Source organism: Oncorhynchus kisutch, linkage group LG8, assembly GCF_002021735.2.
Source record: "Oncorhynchus kisutch isolate 150728-3 linkage group LG8, Okis_V2, whole genome shotgun sequence".
Taxonomy (NCBI): Eukaryota; Metazoa; Chordata; class Actinopteri; order Salmoniformes; family Salmonidae; genus Oncorhynchus; species Oncorhynchus kisutch.
This window is the reverse complement of record NC_034181.2, coordinates 41,276,809-41,302,602: the sequence shown is the minus strand read 5'-3', so window position 1 is coordinate 41,302,602 and position 25,794 is coordinate 41,276,809. Positions and strand designations below refer to the sequence as shown.

The window sequence follows — 25,794 nt, the reverse complement described above, 5'->3', positions numbered from 1 at the left end:
ATTTTTAAACAAGTAGAATGATTTATTACAAAATATGTACAGGTCAACATAACTTTCTCTTTTCACAATATGTATAAGAACATTTCAATTATGAACAAAAACAAGTACAAATATGAACCATTAGTTTAGTGCAGTGGTCACCAACAGGTCGATTGTTAACTAAGTCATGCTATTTGTTTTTTTCCACTGTTGAAAGTAGGTGCACTTGATTCAGCAGCCCCAGCACAGGGAAGACTGTGTTCCCATTTTTAACAATTTCATGGGTCTGAAGGTAGAGCAAATCAAGTAAACCGATAGGCCTGCCACTGACCAATCATAGCTCAGACCACCATGTCTGCAGTGTCCTTGTGCCTTAGACTGTAAAAAGAAGCCTTGAGCAAAGTTGATACTGTCAGATTTAAAAACCATGACTAGAGACTCAACGAGTACAGCAAAGAGCTGCAGTTTTTATAAGTTCATGTTCAAGTTATTCAGCCATCATAGAATGCACATTCCCCCTACTTCCAATCTCGCCACAATCAGCACTGCAGCTGCAATGAATGAGTATAGAAAAGCATTCCGATAAGCTTGTGTTATTATTGTTAAGCATGTCTTTAATATTGAGGAATATTTCACTTTCTCTGGTCATAGGAGTAACAACATGAATTTGTGCACGAGGCAGAAATAATGCAGTGCAACTTGACTTTTGCCATCAGCTGGAAGACTGTGTCCCCTTTTCTCAGCGGAGGGATGGCGAGTCGGGTGAGAGGAAGCCTCAAGAGCTGCTCCTTCTCCTCAGATTGACCATCGGATGCAGGCCATCAGTCCAGTAAAAAAATAAAAGCACATTTTGCTCACTCAGCTGTGCCTCACAAACAAATGATCTATTACCTGTGTGATTATATACCAAATGTGTGTTTTATATCTATTTATTTTCAAAATGGTCTGAGAAGAACATTGCCAGGGCAATTCAAGCAGAACAAATATGCAGTGATAATGTATTGGGGCCTATAGCCTACTGCACTAACTTCATGGCTACAGATCTGTTTTTAACTGGCTAATGTTGCGTAGGCTTACATTTCTTAAGTCACGTTTATTTAAAATATGAGCGGTAGATCGGCTTGCAATTGGACTCAGTGATCTTGACTCAGAACAGGTTGGTGACCACTGGTTTAGTGCAAATTCGACAGCTTAAAATTCGTCTGAACTATTCTGTACTGAGTGACATAGAATACAGCTATCCACTGCCATCTTCTATCAATTCCAGTAACATCACAAAATTGGCAAGAACTTTCAAACACAAAACTTGGTTAACCCGTAAGACCACACGTCACTCCAAAACGACTCCATTTACTCTGTGTCCGTGTTGAGGTAGCGACTTTTATTTCTTGTGGTGATTCCAGAGAAGGAGGTGGCAGGAGGTCCTTTTCCGTCTGTGCTTAGCAGAGGGGCCTGAGAAAAGAGCATAACACAAGCGCAGTGGTTCATTAACAGGAGGAGGATGGCATGGCAGTGTTTACGAACACATGGTTTGAGACTGAACTCACCTGGAGTGTTGTTGGCTGTTCATACCCGGAATCCATCTGTTCCACTGGACGGTTCCTGAAAGGTTCCTCCTCCACATCACCGTGGTCCGGGGTGGGGAACTTGGAGAATTTCACCGGATTGATAGTAGCCAAAAGAGCAGGCATGGTGAAACAGGACAAGAAGCGAGCCTTCAGGAGCAGGTAGCCTGGGTTATGGCTGAAGCGCTCTGCCACAAAGCTCCGCACTGCAGCTACCTGCTGCTGTTCTTCCTGGTTCTCTTTCTCCTCTGGGGGTAGGAGCTGCATTGCACGAACTGCCAATGTCTTTTTACATTTCAGGAGACCCGATAGGGTATTAAGACTGCTGACAAAAGGGGGTAAGTAGGGCAGAGTGACGCCCAAATCCGGAAGCGCAACTCCTCGCTTGCCGCTCAACCACTCTCTCACTTGTGCCGGGTCCTCCATGAACATCAGGTTGGGATCAAACTGCATTAGCTCCGGATTGCGGGGTGGAGGGACACTTTTAGGGTGGTTAAGCTGCACGATTCGGAGGGCTCCCTGTGGGAATGAGGCTGGAAGGGAGCCTGGAGGGACGTTGAGGACTAAAGCCTGTGGAGGGCCAGTCTGCGGTCTGATGGGAGCCGAGATGACCGTGTTCATGGGAATAGGTGAAACTGCATTGAGCTGAGGACAAGTGGTTGCCACAGCCTGCATGACTGGGTTAGTTATTCTCATGCGTTTTACTGGGTTGGTCATTCTTAGAGCAGTGTTGCTTGTGATGGTAATGGAGGTGGAGAGAGAGTTTACAGATGGGGAGGCAGTTCCCTGTGCTACAGATGAGGCAGGAGATACCATGAGGGCAGATGGGTCTTTAGGGGTAGAGGGAGATGGGCAGACATAGGTCATATTGGGAGAGGCTTGTGTTGCAGCAGCATTTAGTGTTAGAGGGACTTGCTGGTTGATAATAATAGGAGATGGACAAGCAGGTGCAAGAGCATTTCGTGGTAGATTCTGAGGTGTCATCTGGATGCCAATGCCACTGATTGGCACAAGTCCAATGGGCGTCAGGACCCAGGCAGTTTGTGGAGGGGACATAACCACGTTAGAAGGCTGGACAACTAGGCTCTCTTTGGTACGGGCTTTCTTGCGTTTGGGTGACTCTTCCACTGACTTTTTAGCAATCGCAGCATCCTTGAGGGCCTGTGCTTTCTCAGTAGGTTTACGATTGCGTTTTTTCCCTGAATGATTCTCATTAGCCTCCTCATTCACCCGGTCTATTGTAGTTGAGGATTGGATGGAAAGGGGAGCAGGGAGTAGAAGTCGGTTGGGGGTCGAGGGTATAAGTTGACCAGGTGTGGAGGGTATGGGTAGGCTGGGGGTAGAGAGTACAGGTTGACCAAGTGTGGAGGGTATAGGTCGGCTGGGGGTAGAGGGTCTGAGTTGGGTAAGTGCGGAAGGCATGAGTTGTTGTCTGGAAGTTGGAGTGGAGGGGACCGCAGGATGTGGGATGGACTGTACTACAGGCGGTGCAATGACAAAGGTCTGAGGGATCATCATCACAAGTTGACTGTTCTGCTTCCTCTTCTGCTGCTCGTTTCCCTTCTGGTTTAGCATACTGGCCACTGTTCTGGGACCATGGCGTTGCTTTGGGTTTTTCAATGAAGCTAGAAAAAGTAAATAAAACAGGGGTATTTACATTAAACTCACATAAAATGTAATATCGATGAATAGATGTATTTAAAACAAATTTAAAAATACTGTGCAGTTGACCATCACTGATCTGAGTACTGAGTCTCTTAGCTAATGTATAAGTTATTTTGGGTGGTATAAATACACTGAAAGTAACCAGGAAGTGACTGCCCCTCAGCACTGTAGTTTTTAAACGTTTTTTTATATTTTTTTAATGGTCTTCAATGCCCAAAGACGTAGCGCACTGGTCTTCAAGCACAGAACTTCATAAAAGGCATCTTGTAGAAGTAAGTTCCTCTACAAACACACACTATTTTATAACTGACATTGTTAACATGAATTTCATTACACAATCACGAAGCCAATTCAAAACAGCATGGTAAACGATATGGAAGTACAGCGGAAGTGACCGTCACTTTCACAGGGTACGACATATTCAAGGCCATATACAAATATGTTACCCTGTTTCGCTTCCCAAGATTTGTTTTCCAGGTGTACAGCCTGAAACAGATAAATTGACGTCACAATTGTTACAATAAGCCCTGTTCAAATTGATAAGTAGAAATGACTTTAGATGCAAAAATGTAAAACCGTATGAAGGTTGTAAAGTACGAGAACTTTTTGTTTATAGTAAATTATACTCACTTGGTTGTTACGCATTTTAATGATCTGCTTACAGCCTTCTGCATCTAAACGGAGGACCTGTTTCAGAACACAACATTAGAAAATGAGCAATGCAATATATATTGGTCATACTATCAGGATCGCTGACAACGGCTTCAAAATATGGTATTATAATCAGTTAACCTTTCAGAAATTCTGGGCTGATGTTATGACGCATTAATTGTGTACCATAATAACTAGTCATGTCACAAAGAAATGTCCTCGTTTTTGAGAGAAAAGCACATTTTTTGTCCATTAAAATAACATCAAATTGATTAGAAATACAGTGTACACTCATGGCCAAAAGTTTTGAGAATGACACAAATATTAATTTCCACAAAGTTTGCTGCTTCAGTGTCTTTAGATATTTTTGTCAGATGTTACTATGGAATACTGGAGTATAATTACAAGCATTTCAAAGTGTCAAAGGTTTTTATTGACAATTGCATCAAGTTGATGCAAAGAGTCAATATTTGCAGTGTTGACCCTTCTTTTTCAAGACCTCTGCAATCCGCCCTGGCATGCTGTCACTTAACTTCTGGGCCACATTATGACTGATGGCAGCCCATTCTTGCATAATCAATGCTTGGAGTTTGTCAGAATTTGTGGGTTTCTGTTTGTCCACCCGCCTCTTGAGGATTGACCACAAACTCTTAATGGGATTAAGGTCTGGGGAGTGTCCTGGCCATGGACACCCAAAATAGATGTTTTGTTCCCCGAGACACTTGGTTATCACTTTTGCCTTATGGCAAGGTGCTCCATCATGCTGGAAAAGGCATTGTTCGTCACCAAACTGTTCCTGGATGGTTGGGAGAAGTTGCTCTCGGAGGATGTGTTGGTAGAAGGCCAGCATCCCGGGGGTAGCCTCTTCACTGTTGACGTTGAGGCTGGTGTTTTGTGGGTACTATTTAATGAAGCTGCCAGTTGAAGACTTGTGAGGCGTCTTTCTCAAAAACAAGGACATTTCTAAGCGACCCCAAACTGTTGAACGGTAGTGTATGTTACTATACTGGCCAGAATATCTGCATAGGCCTACATCAGGGGTTCGCAAACCTTTTTGGCCCACGACACCATTTGAATATAAAAAAGTGAATGTAATCAACAGCCAAAGTTTACTTTTTAATTCTATTCAGTCTATTACAAATCAGTCTGACACTACTTTTGACAGTACAGTATTTCAATAGGAAGGTAGTATGGTTTAAATGACTGAAATGCATCAGAAAGGTATTGGGAATTACAGACGATCATCAGGCAAGAATTTATAATGATCTTTTGTGTAGAAAAGATCATCATTGATGTTATTTTTCCCCCCCCAGTCCGAGTTAGTGCCTGGTGTGTTCACTCTGTCCTAATGAGTCCTGCTTGGCTTGTGGGTAAATATACACTGTGTACAAAAAACACTAAGGACACCTTCCTAATATTTGAATTGCACCCCCCCCCCCCCCCCCTTTTTTTTGCCCTCAGAACAGCCTCAATTTGTCGGGGCATGGACTCTACAAGGTGTCCAAAGCATTCCACAGGGATGCTGGCCCATGTTTACTACAATGCTTCCCACAGTTGTGTCAAGTTGGCTGGATGTCCGTTGGGTGGTGGACCATTCTTGATGCACACGGGAAACTGTTGAGGGTAAAGAAAAAACAGCAGCGTTGCAGTTCTTGACACAAACCGGTGTGCCTGGCATCTACTAACATACCTCGTTCAAAGGCACTTAAATATTTTGTCTTGTCCATTCACCCTCTGAATGGCGCACATACACAATCCATGTCAACAATTGTTTCAAGGATTAAAAATCCTTCTTTAACCCATCTTCGCTTAATCTACACTGATTGAAGTGGATTTAACAAGTGACATCTATAAGGGATCAGTTTCCACATGGTCAGTCTATATCATGGATAGAGCAGGTGTCCTTAATGTTTTGTACACTCAGTGAATGTGTTCCTGAAAGTCTTTCAGTGTTGGGGTCATAATATTTTGTAGCTTAAACTGTTCAAAAGATAGAGCCACATTTGTAGGAAGAAAACATTAAACCCCCCCCCGTTTATTACAACCACAACCACTGACGTAACCCCGGTTCTATGAACCAAGCACAATTTTATTTCCCTAGTTTGGGAAACGCTGGCCTAGGAGCTTGCATCCTTAAGTAAAACCTGACTGGCATAATATGAAATGACATAATTGTGCCCATTCATAGAAAGTGTTATATTTGTGGGTTCATTCCCTACCTGCAGAAAGAACAAGAACACTGGGCTATTGGTGAGTCCAATGCTCTCTGCTCTCTCTCGCACCATGTCCGCTAAAAAACAACAAGAGATCATAGGATCAAATCATCGGTTCAGTCCTGAAAGAACCATTATGAAACCACCAAAATGCAAATAGTCGTTTTCTACAAGTGAGAGAGAAGTTGTGACTTATTGCCTTGACATCTCGTAAAGTACCTTCACGGCGCTTGTTTGAAGAGGGTGGTGGCGGCATAAGCACATTGCCCACCCAGGGAGTGACTGCCAACTGAAGGGAATAGTTGAGAGTGACGCAGGTTTCACTGTTGGCAGAGGACTCCTTTTGTCTTGAGGACTTGTGGGCTGTCCCCTGGTCACCGCTGATAGGCCCACTGTTTTTCTGCAGAGACAAATGCATGGGATAGAAAACAGAAGACCTGTATCACAAGGAGAAGACCTCTGTATTAGGTCACAAAGCTCAATCTGTGTCATAGATTGAGCTGGATGGGCCATGCAACTAAAGCGTTGAGCACACAACTATGACAACATATTTTGTTCACTCCCTTCTAACCTTTGTTCAACAGTTTATATCTACGTATTTGTATGAAACGGCATCGTAATAATAATAATAATAATAATAATAATAATGCAACATATTTTTATTATAATGTATACAGACAAATGAATAAAAATTGACCCACTGGAAACAACTTTGTTTTGGATTTTTTTTAAAGCAATTGAAACGCCTGTTTCGACACAAGGAGAGTGTCACCTGGCGACTTACGTGTTTTCTGGCATTGGTTTTCTTCCAAGCGATCAGGTTTCTCACCTCTCCGTAGCACACCTTCAGCATGGCCAGGTCACTGTTGTAATCCTTTAGAAGGAACACATACAGAGAACGTCACATGCTACTTTATGTCACAAAGCCGGCTCAATGGGTTAGCTTGCTAACTTTCCAACATATTCTAAAATCATCATCCTATTTCAGGAGGTCATAAACAGTGACACCTACTTCAAAATGAGCACAGTGTAATTGACGCCACACTCCAAACCGCTGATTAACGTTAACTGCCTAGCTTAATGATCCTGTTGTGTGATACACTGATTAAGTAAATATTTATGGTTACCGATGCAGATCCACAGTATGCGTTATGATGAGTGCTATTTAGGAACAAAATGACAATAGGGACAGGTGTTGAAAATGTGCTTAAGGTAAACACATAATGGTGCAACACATGATTGTTTAGAAATAAATAAATGCTGGTACCTTCTTTGCTAGGATTTGGGGGTTTTGTCCGATGACAGTGGCAGCAGGCTTGCCGAAGCGGTCCAGGATAGTGGAACGTACCACTATGACCTTGCGTGCCGCATCCTGGCTGTCCGTCGTTGCCTGCTCTTGCGTTGTGTTCTTGCTGGGCCGTTCAACCATCATGCTCCTCACCTTCCCCAGCCCTTCAAACTCCTTCTCTAGCACAGGGATCCATTGCTCCATGTCTGGTTGGGTGTAGTCTTTGATAATGTCACTTTCCTGATCAGACCAGTGCGGTTCAATGAACGTCTGTTTCTTCTCGTCGTCACTGTCCATAAACTCAATCTCGACGTTCTCCTCCTCGTCGGAGCTTGAGTGCTCATCATCGTCTAGCCTCATCAGCTTACTCTTGATGCTTCTCACAGCCGCGATCTTTCTCCTTCGCTGCAATGTTCTTTTACTTCTGTCCCTCTCTCTGGGCTGTTTACAAAAACAAGAGAAGCATTAACTGTGTCCAGTGTCACAGATTGAGTTGAGAGAGACATGAACGCTACATAGTCAACACTGACCTTGTACCCGGTCATTCTCCTCCACTGATGAAGGACCTGGCAGTCAATTCTGTTGGGAATCTCGGCAGCTATCTTAGACCATTTACCTATAAAAAAAGGACCAAATGAACCGTTAGACGATTATTATCAAGAAAGACGATGGATTATTTTGATATAGTTTCTGTGCGAGTCAGCTTTCTATAACAGTTCCTACGTCCATATTTCTCCACCAATCGTCTGAGCTGTGCCTTTTCCTTCTCGTCAAAGGGCCCCTTCTTCACGTTCCCAACCAGGACGTCCACGTACCTACAGGGTAAAACAGAGTTTGTCAGTGACAGTATGTTCTAACACTTTTTAAGTTTGAGTTAACTAAAATGGGTTGGCCAACAGGGAAATGGTCAGGGAATGTGGTGAGAGTTTGGTCAATGTATTAGCTCTATCGATCAGTCCATATTAGTCCTCACCTGTCCCGACACTGGCCATCATTTCTGCCAGGCACGTCCTGACGGATCTTCCACCAGTTCCCCGCCCCATGTTTAGCCACTGCGCTCAGCAGCATCTGCAACAACCAAAAATCGGAGCACAACTTATATTATCAAATAACTATACACTACCGTTCAAAAGTTTGGGGGTCACATAGAAACGTCCTTGTTTTTTAAAGAAAAGCACATTCAAATAACATCAAATTGTCCATTAAAATAACATCAAATTGATTAGAAATACAGTGTAGACATTAATGTTGTAAATGACTATTGTTGCAGGAAATGGCAGATTTTTTTATGGAATATCTACATAGGTGTACAGAGGTCCATTATCAGCAACCATCACACTTGTGTTCTAATGGCACGTTGTGTTAGCTAATCCAAGTTTATCATTTTAAAAGGCTAATTGATCATTAGAAAACCCTTTTGCAATTATGTTAGCACAGCTGAAAACTGTTGCCCTAATTAAAGAACCAATAAAACTAGTTGAGTATCTGGAGCATCAGCATTTGTGAGTTTGATTACAGGCTCAAAATGTCCAGAAACAAATAACTTTCTTCTGAAACTTGTCAGTCTATTCTTGTTCTGAGAAATGCCAAGAACATTGCCAAGAAGCTGAAGATCTCGTACAATGCTGTGTACTACTCCCTTCATAGAACAGCGCAAACTGGCCCTAACCAGGATAGAAAGAGGAGCGGGAGGCCCCGGTGAACTGAGCAAGAGGACAAGTACATTAGTGTCTAGTTTCAGAAATAGATACCTCACAAGTCCTCAACTGGCAGCTTCATTAAATAGTATCCGCAAAAAAACATCAACAGTGAAGAGGCGACTCCGGGATGCTGGCCTTCTAGGCAAAGTAATAGCCATATCTCATACTGGCCAATAAAAATAAAATATTAAGATGGACAAAAGAACAGACACAGGAAGATTGGAAAAAAAAGTGTTATGGACAGACAAATCTAAGTTTGAGGTGTTCGGATCACAAAGAAGAACGTGAGATGCAGAAAAAATTAAAAGATGCTGGAGGAGTGCTTGACGCCATCTGTCAAGCATGGAGGCAATGTGATGGTCTGGGGGTGCTTTGGTGGTGGTAAAATGGGATATTTGTACAGGGTAAAAAGGATCTTGAAGAAGGAAGGCTATCACTCCATTTTGCAACGCCATGCCATAACCCGTGGACAGCGCTTAAATTGGAGCCAATTTCCTCCTACAACAGGACGATGACCCAAAGCACAGCTCCAAACTATGCAATAACTATTTAGGGATGAAGCAGTCAGCTGGTATTCTGTCTGTAATGGAGTGGTCAGCACAGTCCCTGGATCTCAACCCTATTGAGCTGTTGTGGGAGCTTGACAGCAGCTTGACCATATGGTATGTAAGAAGTTCCCATCAAGCCAATCCAACTTGTGGGAGGTGTTTCAGGAAGAATGGGGTGAAATCGCTTCAGATTACCTCAAAAATGTACAACTAGAATTCCAAAAGGTCGGCAAGGCTGTAATTGCTGCAAATGGAGGATTCTTTGACGAAAGTAAAGTTTGAGGGACACAATTATTATTAAAAAAAATATATATATTATTATTATTTATAACCTCATCAACATCTTGACTATATTTCCTATTCATTTCTAAGTGGCCCAAAAACTTTTGAACGGTAGTGTACATATCGGCACATCTCAAACTGCCCTTGTAACAGATTCAATGAATCAAATCAATTTCCCTACAAAAAAATCCACAAACCCTCCTGACCATACCTCATCTTCTTCTTTAGACCAATAGCCTTTTTTGAGGGTGGGGTCCAGAACCTGAGTCCACCGATACATCAGCTGGCATGAATCCCGGCCCTCCATGAAATAGGAGACTGGAGTAAAACAGAAAATCACAGAAAAAGCAAGTGAAATTGCCAGAACCAAACACACGACGCACTACAACGACAAGCTATTTGTATTGAACAAGCACCTTGTCTAGAGAAACTAGTTAGTAGACTAGAGCAGTGGACAGTAAGTAGTATCCCGAGAGCTTCTCGCCCCACTGGAGCATAACAGTGAAGGGGTCATCAATAATAACAACCGTCATCGATGTGCACAAACAATAAAAACATGTTCATGCGTAAAACCCCAGGGTGTACACTGGGATAGGGGAACTTACTCTGGGTGTACGGGATGTAGTTCCCGATACGCATCTTCTCCACCAGCTCTCGAAGGATCTCATCCTCCATGCCGCCCCACCTCCTCCTCCTGAAGTCGGTACAGATGTAGCGCTGGTACGTCTGGAGACACATGAAGGCTGTCCTGTTGGTCTGTGTGTGACAGACGGGGGGGGGCATTAGTTCAGAATGGATAACGCTGAATCGTTTACACATTCAAAGAAATGGTTTGTGTTAAGACGTTCGGGGAATTACACTTGATCTACCTACTACCGAGAAACTTTAACCGTTCAAGGCACTTATCTCTAAGCAAAGCCCAATCAAACTGTGCAAATCAGGACTGGAAATCACGCCTCTAGGTCCCACTGATAGGAAGGGGTAATGACCATGATTGGCCAATACTATACATCTGCTCTTACCCCAAGTTTATCAGCAATCAGATCCCAGTTGTGGTGCCCCTGTTTTAAAGCGACTTTCTTGAGCATCTCAATTTCGTTTTCCTTCCAACTGGCTTTGTTAATGGAGGGATGCAGGTAGTTCTGCCAAAAGCTTTTTATGTGTTCAGCTTCACGGATGCCTTCAAACTGGATAGGAATACGATTTCAGAGTCAACACTTAAGCCTTATTAACAATAGGAAAACAAACGGGGGGGGGGGATGACTGAAGTTACTCAACCCACATCAATATTGGAAATCTTTTGCCAATCATGGTCATCATAGCGGCCACCCATCAGCTCATCCTCCTTCAGTGCACTGCAAGGTAAAGCAGATCCGGAAACAGTCATACAGCAATGGTTTGACTCAGGAATGAACGTGACAATACATAGATTAAACAATTCAAATCCATTTAACCGCTTCGCGTTAAGTGAGAACAAAACAGACCTGTCTGACAAGATAACCTGACGCATCTTGGATTTAATAGGCTAGGTCATTATTTCCCATGAAAGAGTTATGACGGTAATCACCTGATGGCCTCAATGTCCTTTTCAATTTCAGTGATTTGTTTCCGCAGGATTTGCTTTTCCACATTTTCAGAGCTGACCATTTTCTGTGTAAGGTATTCCACCCTATGAGACAAAAGAAACTTCATGTCATTCATGAAGGCCATTGGGTTAATAATCCGAATCTATTCAACTTCTACAGCGCTTTTCTTTCCAGAAATAATCTCAAAGTGCTTGAAAACACAAAACAAAGAAATAAAATACAACAGCTATCATAGTAGGTCTACACTACTATTTTCAGCCAGAGTAGAACGTTTTCAGTTGTTAAAGCCTCCACATGGGCCGACACCAATCCTCAATAAATGTTAAACTACATTTCATACACCCTGTGTAAAAATCAGAAGTTTTGCTACATTTTGAAAAGCACAGGAGGGAATAACACATTACCATTTCAAAATCCATCTACACTTTCTTTGGCATTTTGTTGCTTTACAAAGGAAGATTTAAATCGATTTAATTGTAATTTTTTGTCAATGACCTACATAAAATACTCTAATGTTGAATTTTAAAGATGAATGTAAACTTAAACACTAACATAGCGTGAATAGATAAGTATTCACCCAGAGTCAATACATGTTAGAAAAACCTTTAGCAAGTGTGCAAAGCTCGTGCACACCTGTATTGTGCAATATTTGCCGATAATTATTTTCTAAATTCTTCAAGCTCTGCCAAGATGTTGGGGATCATGACTAGACGTACATTTTCCAGTCTTGCTACAGATTTTCAAGATTTAAGTCAAAACTGTAACTTAGCCACTAAGGAACATTCACTGTATTCTTGGTAAGCAAGTCCAGTGTAGGTGCGGCTTTGTGTTGTAGTTTATCGTCCTGCTGAAAGGTGAATTCCTCTCCCAGTGTCTGGGGTAAAGCAGACTGAAGCAGGTTTTCCTTTAGGATTTTTGCATGTCTTTGTTGATGTCAAGCATACCCATACCATGATGCAGCCACCACCATTCCCTAAACATCTTGTGCCTCATTAAATACACATTCATGTTTTGGAATATTTTTTAAATTCATCTTTAAAATTCAACATTAGAGTATTTTATGTAGGTCATTGACAAAAAATTACAATTAAATCGATTTCAATCTTCCTTTGCATATTTTTCTTTTTGTATTTTAGGTCATTATTTTTGAGTCACTACAATGTTGTTGATCCATCCTCAATTCTCCCATCACAGCCACAATCTGTAGCCTTTTTAAAATCACCTAATTGCCTCATGGGTGACATCCCTAAGAAATGTCCTTCCTGTCCTGAAGCTCAGTTTAGAAGAACTGTATGTGTCTGGGTGGTTTAATATATCATCCACAACATCATTATTATTAACTTGACCATGCTTAAAGATATATTCAAATGTCTGATTTGTTATTGTTACCCATCTACCAATCACTGCCGTTCTTTATGAGGCTTTCGCAAATCTCCCTGGTCTTTGTAGTTGAATCTGTGCTTGAAACTCAATACTTGACTGAGGGACCTTACAGATGTTGGATTTATGGAGGACAGAGGTAGTCATTCAAAAATCATGTTAATCCATATTATTTCACACAGAATCCATATAACTTTTGTGATTTAAGCCAAATTTGACTTCTGAACTAATTTAGTCTTGCCTAAACAAGGTGGGTGATACTTCTACAACAACTATACCGGAGTTATGTTTAAGAAAAATATGCATTTTCTTTTGACACTATGGTGTGTTTTATGTAGATCAATGCCCCAAAAAAAGAAAATCACATCTATTTCAATCAGACTTTAAAAAGCAACAAAATGTGAAAAATGTTCAAATGTTGCAGTTGAAATGTGTGTTATCGATTCTTCTTCCATAGGCTCAAGTGGGTGTAGACTTTCTACAGGCACTGTACATGAGGAATTAAAAAAATAATAAAATACTCTTCAGGGGAAAACAACCCTTTACTCTTTACTTACTTGGACAGCTTGGGCTGTATCATGCGTTTCATACTGTCTTTCATGACAGCATTTATCAGCAGAGTCTTCTGCCAGCCTTCCCCTGAAAATACAAAACCGGCAATTTAAAAAGTAATCAAGACGCCACGTCACATTCTGATAGTGGTGATGTCACATAACAAGGGTGCAAGAAGCACTAAGGTCTAACAATTATTATTTTTGTACTCACATCTTTTCATCTTGACGTCATCAGTAGGTCCGATCCTTTTACTCATCTTCTCTCTGGCTTCTGGATTAGCAGGTGGGCCCTGTGGGAATCGGAGGGGCAATGTAAAAACACGGAGATATACAGTACCAGTCAAAAGTTTGGACACACCTACTCATTCCTGGATTTTCTTTATTTTTACTATTTTCTACACTGTAGAATAATAGTGAATACATCACAACTATGAAATAACACATATGGAATCATTGTTGTAAACAAAAAAATAGTGTTAAACAAATCAAAACACAGTTTATATTTGAGATTCATCAAAGTAGCCACCCTTTGCCTTGATGACAGCTTTGCACATTTGGCATTCTCTCAACCAGCTTCACCTGGAATGCTTTTCCAACAGTCTTGTTCCCACATATGCTGAGCACTTGCTGGCTGCTTTTCCTTCATTCTGTGGACCAAGTCCTCCCAAACCATCTCAATTGGGTTGCAGTCCGGTGATTGTGAAGGCCAGGTCATCTGATATAGCACTCATCACTCTCCTTCTTGGTCAAATGGCCATTACACAGCCTGGAGGTGTGTTTGGTAATTGTCCTGTTGAAAAACAAATGATAATGGGACTAAGCGCAAACCAGATGGGATGGTGTACCGCTGCACAATGCTGTGGTAGCCATGCTGGTTAGGTGTGCCTTGAATTCTAAATAAATCACTGACAGGGTCACCAGCAAAGCACTCCACACCTCCATGGTGGGAACCACACATGCGGCGAACATCCGTTCACCTATTCTGCTTCTCACAAACACACGGCTGTTGGAACCAAAAATCTCTGATTTGGACTCATCAGACCAAAGGATAACCCTTTTAAACTTTGATTGTAAACTTTTTACCAAGGTTTTAACACTCAGAATGTCTTCTGTTTTAGGGGAGGTGATCCACCCGGACCAAACCTGTGCCGTGCCCGGAAGGAAGATCACGGACAGCCTGATACTGATCCGAGATGCCATCTGTTATGCGAGAGACAGAAACATGCGGCTTGTAGTCCTAAATTTAGATTTTGAAAAAGCCTTTGATCGGGTCTCGCACCAGTACCTCTTTAAGGTAGGGACTGCTGTTCGGGGACATCACCAGCAAAATCCTGGTAAATGGGCATCTGTCAAAAGCAGTGGGAGTACACTGCGGCGTCCGTCAGGGCTGTCCGTTATCTCCTCTTCTGTTCGTGGCCTGTATTGAACCACTGGCACAGGTCTTGAGAACCAAGGGATCAGTGGGGTGGGTATCCCGGGGAGTGGGGGGATGACCGCCAAGTGCGTCTTTTAAATGGACGACGTCAACATTTTATGTACCGATCTTTTATCCGGCGACAGGACTCTGGACAGGACTGACTGGTACTGACAAGCCTCTGGGGCGAGACTGAACAGAGACAAGACAGAGGCCCAATTCTTCGGACCATGGGCAGACCCAGGCTTGACCAGACTACCTCTGACAGTTAAACTGACGGACATAAGGGTACCGGGGGTAAAGTTTGACGGTAAGACAGAGACTGGGTTTTTGGGGACTACGACAGCTGACTTTTGAGGGCAAGGTTTTAATCATTAAAGCTGTGATTTTACCTGTGCTTTTATTAATCAGTTCTGTTTTTATCCCCCCTCTAAGGAGTATTTTAGACCTGGAGCGGATGCTTTTTTACTTCCTGTGGGGAGGCAAGTGGGAGAGGCTGAGGAGGGAGGTGGTCAAGAGGCCCAGGTCCAAGGGGGGGAAAGGCTTGCCTGACCTCTACCTGTTCCTGGGCAGCCGCTACACAGCGTTACATCTGACTCTTGCCACCTCCCCGGTCAACAACAAGACTCAGGCCCTCGCACGGTTCTGGCTGGGATCTTACCTCAGGACTCTGAGGCTGATCCCAGTCGACCTGCGAGCCCCAGTCTCTTTCCTGCTACCCCCGCCCTACGTCCAGCTCCAGAAGTTAAGACATTTTAAATTGAAAAAAGAAACAGTCACGGTCTTAACAAAACACCGCTCTCTTCTCTCTCTCTCGTGCAGGATCGGGAACCAGTATGTCCAGTGCGCGGGCTCGCTATAGGTGAGCCCACAACGGTTTGGCGCAACGTGGCCCATCCTGCTCTCCTGAATCGGCATCGGGACCTGTCCTGGATGGTCGCCCACGAGATCCTCCCGGTCAGGGCCGTTATGCACTCACGGGGCATGGCGAGGACATCCGCGTGCCCCGACCAGGCTGCGGCCAAGAAGAGTCGGTGAGGCACATGCTCTGGGAGTGCAGAGCCGCCAGGGACCTGTGGAAGGAAGCAGGCCCCCTGATCACCTCGTGTCTGCCAGCAGGGGAGGACCTAACACCTCAGCTCGTGCTGTATGGGGTGGGCCGAAGGCCCATTCCATCGAAGACCTTCACCAAGCTCTGGCCCACCCTCACGTGCCTGAAGGAAGCACTGTGGTCCTCCCGTAACCTGCTGGTAGCGAAAAACGTAGAGACCACCCCCCAGGCAGTGGCCATGGTAGCCACGGAAGCCCTGGGGTGGTACGGAAGGAAGGGGGCCTCGACCCCAGGCGAAGGGTCCCCCACAACACCCTAGGTCCCGGCGGCCACGGCCTGACAGTGCTGCGGCACCTAGGGCGATGCGCCTAGGGGAGGGATCTCCTCTGGGCCCCGAAGGACGGGACAATGATTTATTCAGAAGAGCAGGATGAGGTGAGCTTGATAAAGACTCACCCCGCTCCTGTACAAGGGACTGAAGACAGCCTTTTAACAAAGTGGCTTTTTAACATGTTTTGTCATGTCTTAAAAATGTTTTACCTTTGTTAGATCATTAGTACACATTTTAAATGGCGTTTACAGATTTGATGTTTTTACAAGGAAAGTACTTTTATTCATGGTTGTTTTCATTGGTTTTAACAACATGTACTTTTTAACAAATTTAAATGTAACTTTCAAATACTGTGTTTTATGCTTTGTTGCCGTTTTTATGTGTATAAATGTAAAAAAATGTATGAGCTGTTTTTAAAAAGGAATTGTGCCAAAAAAACGTCTTTTTTTTTAACAAAAAAAATCAGACCAAAGGTTAGATTTCCACCGGTTTAATGTCCATTGCTCGTGTTTTTTGGCCCAAGCAAGTCTCTTCTTCTTATTGGTGTTGTTTAGTAGTGGTTTCTTTGTAGCAATTCGATCATGAATGCTTAAGTCACACAGTCTCCTCTGAACAGTTGATGTGAAGATGTGTCTGTTACTTGAACTCTGAAAAGCATTTATTTGGGCTGGAATTTCTGAGGCTGGTAACGCCAATGAACTTATCCTCTGCAGCAGACGTAACTCTGGTTCTTCTTTTCCTGTGGCGGTCGTCATGAGAGCCAGTTTCTTCATAGTGCTTGATGGTTTTTGCGACTGCACTTGAAGAAACTTTCAAAGTTCCTGAAATTTTCCAGATTGACTGACCTTCATGTCTTTAAATAATGGTGGACTTTTCTCTTTGCTTATTTGAGCTGTGCTTGCCATAATATGGATGTGGTCTTTTACAAATTAGGACTATCTTGTCACAACTGATTGGCTCAAACACATTAAGGAAAGAAATTTGACAAATTAACTTTTAACAAGGCACACCTGTTAAATAAAATGCATTCCAGGTGACTACCTCATGAAGCTGGTTGAGAGAATGCCAAGAGTGTGCAAAGCTGTCATCAAGGCAAAGGGTGGCTACTTTGAAGAATCTGAAATATAAATATATATTTTGATTTCTTTAACACTTTTTTGGTTACTACATGATTCCATGTGTTATTTCATAGTTTTTATGTCTTCACTATTATAATACAATATAGAAAATAGTCAAAAAGAAAAACCCTTCAATGAATAGGTGTGTCCAAACCTTTGACTGGTACTATATATTTGACCAAGGCTATATCCGCCTGACCCTGCTCATATTGTACTGAATCTGCAGTCTGATACCTACCAGACTTGTGACTTTATCTCTGAAATAGGGCTTCAGAAAGCTCCCCAAGAAAAGCTTCAGTGTGGGTTGTCCAGATGTGGTAGCCTGGGGAGTTCCTGTGGCAGACAGCTGAGTCATAATCTCTTTCTGTAGGGAAAGACGGACATTATTACATCGCACAGCTTCATTTAACAGATTCCATACGGCACCTTTAAGAATAGCTGTATGCTTTTAGTTGTTGGCCTCTTACTTGTTGGTGTTGATTGTCTGATAACAGTCGCTCCAGCTCCTCTAATTTCTCTTTCAACACTTCCTGGTAAACAAGGTTCATTTGCAGACATGTATCTGTGTTCTGGGGTAGATCCAGCTCCTCAGCACTGTCCTCTTTGCTCTACCAGATGTGGGAGATAGGGGCGGGCAGGCATTTTACAGACCCCTTACTTTACATACTGTATTATTTACATCATTTGATAAACTGAAAACTGGAGTCATAGAACAGTGAAAATGGTCATCAATACGAACCGATTCTGTTTCACTTCCTTGGACATCCTCATCTGTTTCAACACATTATAAAAGAAGTCACATGTGGTAGAAATGCATATTAGCAGGAAAACATATTCATGAAACAATGCATAACCTGTTTAAAGAACACAAGTCAAGGGCAATGGCTACCTGACAGAATCTCAGCATTAGATGCATTTGGGCCAAGAGTGCACTCCAACTCTTCAATCTCTCTCTGTATTTGCTCCCGCTCTGCCTCCAGGTTCCCCGGAGGACCCTAGAAGAGCAGGTTAACATTATTTCTCAATTAATCTGAGATAAATCACGCGGTACTATTGGTGATGTCAATGAGTCTTACCAAATCTTCTGGTTGAGATGCATTGTCGTCTGATCCATCATCTGACAACAGTAAAAGATAAAAATGTTAAAGTACATTTAGGAAGCCCTTAGCCAAGCAAACACAGCCAAGGAGTTGTGGAGACTAAATTGCATTCTATGATTAGACTAAGGTCCAGTTTTTCAAGTTATCGATAGGATTAAAAGAATAGAAATAGAATTCATAGAATTGAAGTTCCCATTCATGTCAATGATTTGTAATTGCTATAGATTTAATACTACCCATAGACGAAACCTAGATGGATAACTTCTGAAAAACTGGGGGTCAGGGTCTCTCTCTGCAAGCTCACTGCAACAATAACGCAGAAACACCCCCCCCCCCCCCGCCCCCCCTCCCCAAAAAAAGAATGAATAAACATAATAGTTCTGTGTTTCATCATTTTCCTTCAATTCGCAAGAGGCTGAATGTACTTCACAAGAGAAAGCATCCAAGCGAGTGAAACAGCGCCCCTCTGTCTCTCTACGTGGAAGTCATCTATCTGATACGGTCTGGTCCAAACGAGTATGACATTGTTGTCGCCCTTAACATTGAAGGCATGGGAAGCCAGCGAGCATCTGGCCTCCCTTGACCAAAAATGTATTACAAAATGTGCCAATCAGCGTTGAGCTAATCTGAGCGAGCTCAACAGTGAATGGTCCTGGCACACCAAAAAAGTGTCAAGGGAAGACAGCTTGGATTTGGCATCACTCCTATCAAATCCCATTGAGATCATACCTCATTGACAGAAAACCATGAATAGTTGCATCATTGTGTTGTTGTGCTCTGGTGGCTAGCTGGCTAGAATCGACCCTTTCCTAAATTAGCCATGGGGATAGGAATTTAGACTTGTGGTTTTACTTAATTCTCCGTACTGGTCAATGATTATAATGCCGATTCGGATCCAACCATTAATTCATACATTGTTGTTGCCCTGGCCTTAGAGGATGGAAGTTCAATCTGTAGAAGGCTAATGTTAACTAGCTAACGTTGCCCATGAATAGAAGTTAGGCTAGTGAGTAAGCATTTTAGCCAGGTAGCCTAGGACAACAAAAGAACATTAGCATGTACTGTATGACAGAGTGATAGACCTTTTCGTCAACATGAAAAAAAGGTAATTGGCGTTTCTCCACAAGGGTGAATCAACATGTTTTGCGACTTGCACAAAAATCAGAACCATGGACAGCCACATCATATTTAGCTGACCCTAATTGGACTAAATAGTCACTGTATTAGACTAAGCAGAGGAGATTTTATGATGTTGAAATTTGCGACTTGCGGTAACTCGGTGGTTCTAAATCAATAGTTATTTAGTGGTCTGAAGATTTTGTTAACATTAACTTGCTAGGTCATGTAACTGTCAATATGCTGTGTGGACTTCACGGGACAGAGGTGGCTACCGGTTTTGTAATAAACCAAGGTGTGGTTGAATTTATTCTGCAACTGTCTACATATAGTCTCGCCGGGCCCTATATATATTGTAAGGACCCTGGGTTTATAAGCGTGGATAACGACTCAGAGCTTATAAACCCAGGTTCCTTACACTACTCCCTCCTTTCAAAGGACAGTATATTTCACTTAAGATCTCTACGTGCTACAAACGACACTGCTGGAATATTAACTTAGCTTGCGACTAAGTCTTACAGGAACGCGCTCACCGGCCAAGCACACGCACTGTCGTGAATGCAAGGTCCGATCACTTCTGACACCAATATAATGAAACAGGCAGGAGGCAGGTCTCCAACACTCAACCTTCTAGCCCAGCGAGCTATCGACTGTGCCACAAAAGCATGCTCGAGCGGCAGAGTCGATATCCGCACTGGACTTCGGGCTAGAAGGTCAAGGGTTCGAGACCTGCTCCCTGCCTGTTTCATTACATTGGTGTGTGTATATATATATATATATATATATATATATATATCATGGTCGCAAGGCATATGAATTAACAGGGTTCTAGAGCAAACAACGCAGTTATCACAACACATAGGTTGTAATATGGCTTCCCTAATGATTTTACACACGCACCCCTAACTTACTGCTTTAATATACTTCAGATACCCACCAGATGAACAACTGTCTGAAGATAGTTCAATGGAGTTGCTTTCGGGACCAAGGCTGCGCTCGAGCACCAAAATCTGGCGTTCGACTTTCTCCCTCTGTGCAAGAAGGTCATCCGAGGACATAATGGATGAGACACCTTTTAAAAAAAACAATGTAAAATGAATGATAACAAAACCAGGGATCAATTTATTATAGGACAATATGCATTGAAAATACAGGACGTTACAGTAGCTAGCTGACAACATTGAAAGGAAGCAGGGGGAGCGTGCTGGAATCCAAACCCATTCGCGAGCAGCAACACAACATTTGCAGGTAGCTAACGTAACTTAGTAACTAGCAAACAACACCTGAACTAAACCCAACGTGCAAAAAAAGCAACGTCCCTCAACTTCAGCATCAGTCAAAAGTGTTCTAATGTAGCTAGCTAGCTAGCTAGCCATGCAGTCTTGACCAGGAGCATCTGAAAGCTTGCTAAACGCTTCTTACCAAGACTGTCATCCAAGTTAACAGATGTGTCTTCTTATGTTATACATAAAATATTATGTAGAAACAAATATATTTAACTAGCTAAGTCCCAATGAAATTGTCTGACATTCTATTTCACTTAAGATCTCTACGTGCTACAAACGACACTGCTGGAATATTAACATATTTCCCAGAATGCAACTGTGAAAGAATCAACGTTTATGTTGTTTTTAAAATTATATTATTGTTTATCATGCATAAACAATTTAGACACATATTCACCGAATATTCCTACTCAAATACTATTACTTGATTAAAATAATCAAATGGTACCTTGCAATATTCAAATACCCACAATGCAACGCGGGCATCACAGTAAACGTCACAGCCTTGTTCAGAGTCGCTCCGTTGTTGAAGACAAAGATTATCGATATACTGACAAGATCACATGTCTCTTCGCTATAACAATGGGAGTCGTTGTCCACAGAGGCACGGTGGGCTGTCCAGCTCCCGCCTATCCTTTATTTGGATTGGTAAATAGATCTCATTATTGTAATCAGTTCTTGATTATTCGATAACGGTTGTTGACGCATGTATTCAATGGGAGAGATGATAGTATGCTACTAGCCTCAATCCGTGAATACACATAGACAACTCGAATATACATGTTTTTTCCTCAAAGTTGCCGGGATATCACGTGTCCTACTTATGTCAGTAAACTCATAACGTAAGCATTACGAAACTTCTATTACTCCAAATAAACCTCAGGTAGCAAATAAGCCATTCATTACTTTGTTGACCAATTCGACTCTCGTTGGCCTCCATACAAAAATCTTGGGAGTGTTCTGCCATATGGGAGATCTGTTGACGTGCCCTTGAGCAAGGCATTAGCCGTAGATGTTTCTGTGTGTCGCTCTGAATGGGAGTGTGTTGAATGACTGGTGTTGTGTAGTTGTTGAGCGGCTTCACTGCAAGTATATTGTATGTTTTGGATATTCAATAAAATAAAAAAATTCAAACGAATGCTTCGGTGGGCGAAACGCTGAAAAAATGCCACATGCTAGAGGGAGACAGCCTCTCTCTTCCCCTTCCTCTCTGTTGCAGCACAAGCTTATCAAAGCCACCACACGACTGTGACAAATTCCTAGAGCAGTTTCCCTGGTTTACATTCACTCTTTTGCAGTTTTTACTACACCATTTCTTCCATTCTAGCCAAATTCCTCATCTGCTTGCATGCGCCTCCCCTATATAGAAGTGTTTTGGTACTTCCCTTATGCGCTATTTAGTTTAACTGCTCTAATTACGTTGCTAACCAGTTTATAATAGCAATAATGCACCTCTGGGGTTTGTGATATATGGCCAACATACCACGGCTAAGGGCTGTGTCCAGGTACTCCGCGTTGCGTCGTACCTGGAACAGCCCTTAGTTGTGGTGCAGTGCCTTCGGAAATTATTCAGACCCCCTTTACTTTTTCCACATTTTGTTACGTTACAGCCTTATTCTAAAATTGATTAAATGAAAACATCGCTATAACAATTCAATTAACTCAACATTCTCCACACAATAATGACATAATAATGACAAAACAAAAACCGCTTAAGAAAACAACATATATAGATATATATACCTTATTTACATAAGTAAATATGAGACTCAAAATTTAGTTCATGTGCACCCTGTTTCCATTGATCATCCTTGAGATGTTTCTACAACTCGATTGGAGTCCACCTGTGGTAAATGTTTTGGAAAGGCAAACACCTGTCAATATAAGGTCCCACAGTTGAGTGCATTTCAGAGCAAAAACCAAGCCATGAGGTCGAAGGAATTGTATGTACTGCTCCGAGACAAGATTGTGTCGATACACAGATCTTGTGTATTGTTGTATGACGTTGGATTAACTTTCTAATGTTTTGCGAAGGCCTTTGCTGTGATGGCCGAGAACATCCTGACAAAGATGGAGTTTTTTTGTTTATTTTTCTCGGGTTGTGTGGTGGACGGAATACTCTCCTCAAGTGGAGCCGTGACAGCTTTTGGCACTATTTGGCCTGCTAGATACATAAAATTATCAGGTACTTCTGTAGGCCTACAAAGATTTAATGTTCGTATGTTTAGTGTTCATCAAACATTTTTCTCACATGAACAAGTTGCTAATGTTGAGGCACTGGAAAATATATAAAAGTGACAACATTATTGATTAGCTGATAGACTTTTATGTGTGCAATGCTCCTCACAGGGAACCATAATGTGGTCCTGTGTTTCCTTTTCATGGCTGGACCTCCCTTTATGTTGCTCCACTTGAAGCACTAATTGTTTCAGAAAGAAAAATGTAAATAATCACAAATGGAATTCTTAAAACACCATAACATTTTCAACAACAATTCAAAGGGTTGTTCATTGAAAACTAGTACAAAGTTTGATACGTGTCCTAGTGTGGAGCAAGATAACAAATGGGCCTACCTTCAACAATACTTAATAATGAAACTTAAACCATAAACATTTCTGGTGTACCTTGAGGTTGATTCTGAAAGTGGTGATCTTTGATAGAAATCTGAACCCCCCTTTGCCTTGTTGCACTGCCTGTGGAGACTCCAGGCCTGCTCCTCAGACCCAGTGGCTATGACAAATGCCTCTCTGTCAAGGATGTTGTCAGCCATTTTAACTGTAAGAACTGCAGCTGGGAAAGTCACTTTTCCATGGTGTTCGGCCTCCATTGTGGGACTAGAGGTCCCAGATACGTTTTCTGTCAGTGACAGATCGCCCTTGTGAACAGATCACGGTATTATTGTAAATCTGCGAGAAACTGCCAGACACTAGAGAGCTACTACCATCAAGAACAGTCACTTGAGAGGTAGTGAAACTTGAGCTACAGCGGCTTGATGCTCTGGATGGAAAATAATGAAGATCTCTGCTTGTGGTGGCCAACAGTTGAGAGTAAATTCCCTCAGCATATTCTGTGACCTTTTAGCAAGCCTAAGGGTAGAATTTTCACTTTTGTAAAAACTGATTGAGCGATACACTTCATATGGCTCACAAAGGAATCCATCATGTCAGAGGCTTCAGAACCCACATTAACTGTAGTAGTTAAATGTTCCTCTGGCATAGCTGGCAGATTTGTTTGACTGGCCAGATTACTTGTAGGAGGCTCAGGTGTGCACGCAGAAATTTGTGCAGGTAGACATCTGCTAGACCTAATGAGCACCTCGATAATTGCTTCACTGGCTTCTGACTTCAGGTCAACACTAGAGTTTCTTAATGGTTGACATTACAGTGTCACGTCCTGATCTGTTTCACCTGTCCTTGTGATTGTCTCCACCCCCTCCAGGTGTCACTTATTTTCCCCAGTGTATTTATCGCTGTGTTGCCTGCCTTTCTGTGCCAGTTTGTCTTGTATGTTCAAGTCAACCAGTGTGGTTTCCCCTGTGCGCCTGCGTTTCTATTCGCTTTTACTAGTCCTCCCGGTTTTGACCTTTGCCTGTTTTTCTGGACTGCATTCCCGCCTGCCTGACCATTTTGCCTGCCCTGACCTCGAGCCAGCCTGCCATTCTGTACCTCTGAACTGGTTTTGACCTTTTGCCTGTCCACGACCATTCTCTTGCCTACCTCTTTTGGATTGTTAATAAACATCTTGGACTCTAACCATCTGCCTCCTGTGTCTACATCTGGGTCTCGCCTTGTGCCTTTATATAAAAGACATCCAATCCTTGTGTCAGAGGGTGAAGGTATGAGCATGTTTAGACTCACCATGCTGCCAGAGGATACTGTCTCTTTTCGAAGATGTTTTTCTCTGATGCAGAGTCTACCAGATTAAGACCACCAACACAATCCCTTGATGCTAAAATAAATTTGTGTGTGAATCATGAAACCCATCCATTCTTCCTTGCTCTCTTCCCTGGAATTCTCCTGAGTCCAAAATGGCAGCAATGACTTCCCCTGTCAATGGTGCAAGGCAGGCCTCAATGTCCCTATCCTCTTTAGATGCAGTGATCTTGGTTTGAGGTGCAGTCTGGCCAGTGACTTCAAACTGCCGCAGAGACAACAGACGCCATCTTTTCAGTGGCTTGTATGGCATATCACCTCCCAGTGTCACAACACACAGGGCTTGATTTACCTGAGCTGGAACAGGAGATGATCAGTGAGATGTCAAAGTTAACCTGACCCACGACATCTCTGTCCACAGTTCTGGACAATCCAGGTGAGCCAGAAGAGCTGGATTGATCACCCAGTGCCTGAATAATTGTGTCCTCGGTGATCCCAAAGAGGGCATTCAAAGGATTTTCCAGGGGAGCCTCTCCTCCATGTACCCTCTGCAACGAGGTCTGGGAACTTGATCAGTCTTGTCTGATGTTTACATATTGATCTCTAACAATTGTTACTTTGAATTAACCAATACTTCATTATCTAACCAATATGTAATAGTTTGTTCTCAAGTGTTTATACACTGAGTGTACAAAACATTAAGAACACCTGTTCTCTCCATGACATTGAGTGACCAGGTGAAAGCTATGATCCCTTATTGATGTTATGTGTTAAATCCCCTTCAGTCAGTGTAGATGAAGAGGAAGAGACAGGTTAAAGAAGGATTTTTAAGTCTTGAGACAATTGAGACATGGATTGTGTGCCATTCAGAGGGTAAAAGGGCAAGACAAAATATTTAAGTGCCTTTGAACGGGGTATGGTAGTAGGTGCCAGACGCACCGGTTTGTGTCAACAACTGCAACGCTGCTGGGTTCTTCACACTCAACAGTTTCCCGTGTTTATCAAGAATGGTCCACCACCCAAAGGACATCCAGTCAACTTGACACAACTGTGGAAAGCGTTGGAGTCCACATGGGCCAGCATCCCTTTAGAATG

At 42.6% G+C, this 25,794-nt stretch overlaps 1 protein-coding gene across 2 annotated transcripts; it reads right to left on the bottom strand.

The window, feature by feature from the left end:
- Position 1: 1 nt before the first annotated feature.
- On the bottom strand, positions 2 to 21,368 carry LOC109895647 (snRNA-activating protein complex subunit 4). Of its 2 annotated transcripts, none has more exons than XM_031830393.1 (25): positions 21,276 to 21,368; positions 20,479 to 20,613; positions 18,402 to 18,442; positions 18,215 to 18,320; positions 18,065 to 18,096; positions 17,793 to 17,933; positions 17,564 to 17,689; positions 13,623 to 13,701; positions 13,415 to 13,496; positions 11,459 to 11,560; positions 11,174 to 11,246; positions 10,914 to 11,078; positions 10,497 to 10,647; positions 10,103 to 10,209; positions 8,335 to 8,429; positions 8,085 to 8,176; positions 7,892 to 7,977; positions 7,341 to 7,802; positions 6,858 to 6,947; positions 6,293 to 6,473; positions 6,080 to 6,150; positions 3,840 to 3,896; positions 3,656 to 3,695; positions 1,527 to 3,169; positions 2 to 1,431 (listed from the first exon to the last, which is right to left on the bottom strand). In XM_031830393.1, the coding sequence occupies exons 2-25, from the start codon at positions 20,597 to 20,599 to the stop codon at positions 1,330 to 1,332; spliced, it is 4,245 nt and encodes a 1,414-aa protein (XP_031686253.1). In that variant the 5' UTR covers positions 20,600 to 20,613; positions 21,276 to 21,368; the 3' UTR covers positions 2 to 1,329. The 2 variants fall into 2 exon arrangements, with proteins under 2 accessions (XP_031686253.1, XP_020345109.1); XM_020489520.2 differs by lacking the exon at positions 21,276 to 21,368 and adding an exon at positions 20,964 to 21,115.
- Positions 21,369 to 25,794: the final 4,426 nt, after the last annotated feature.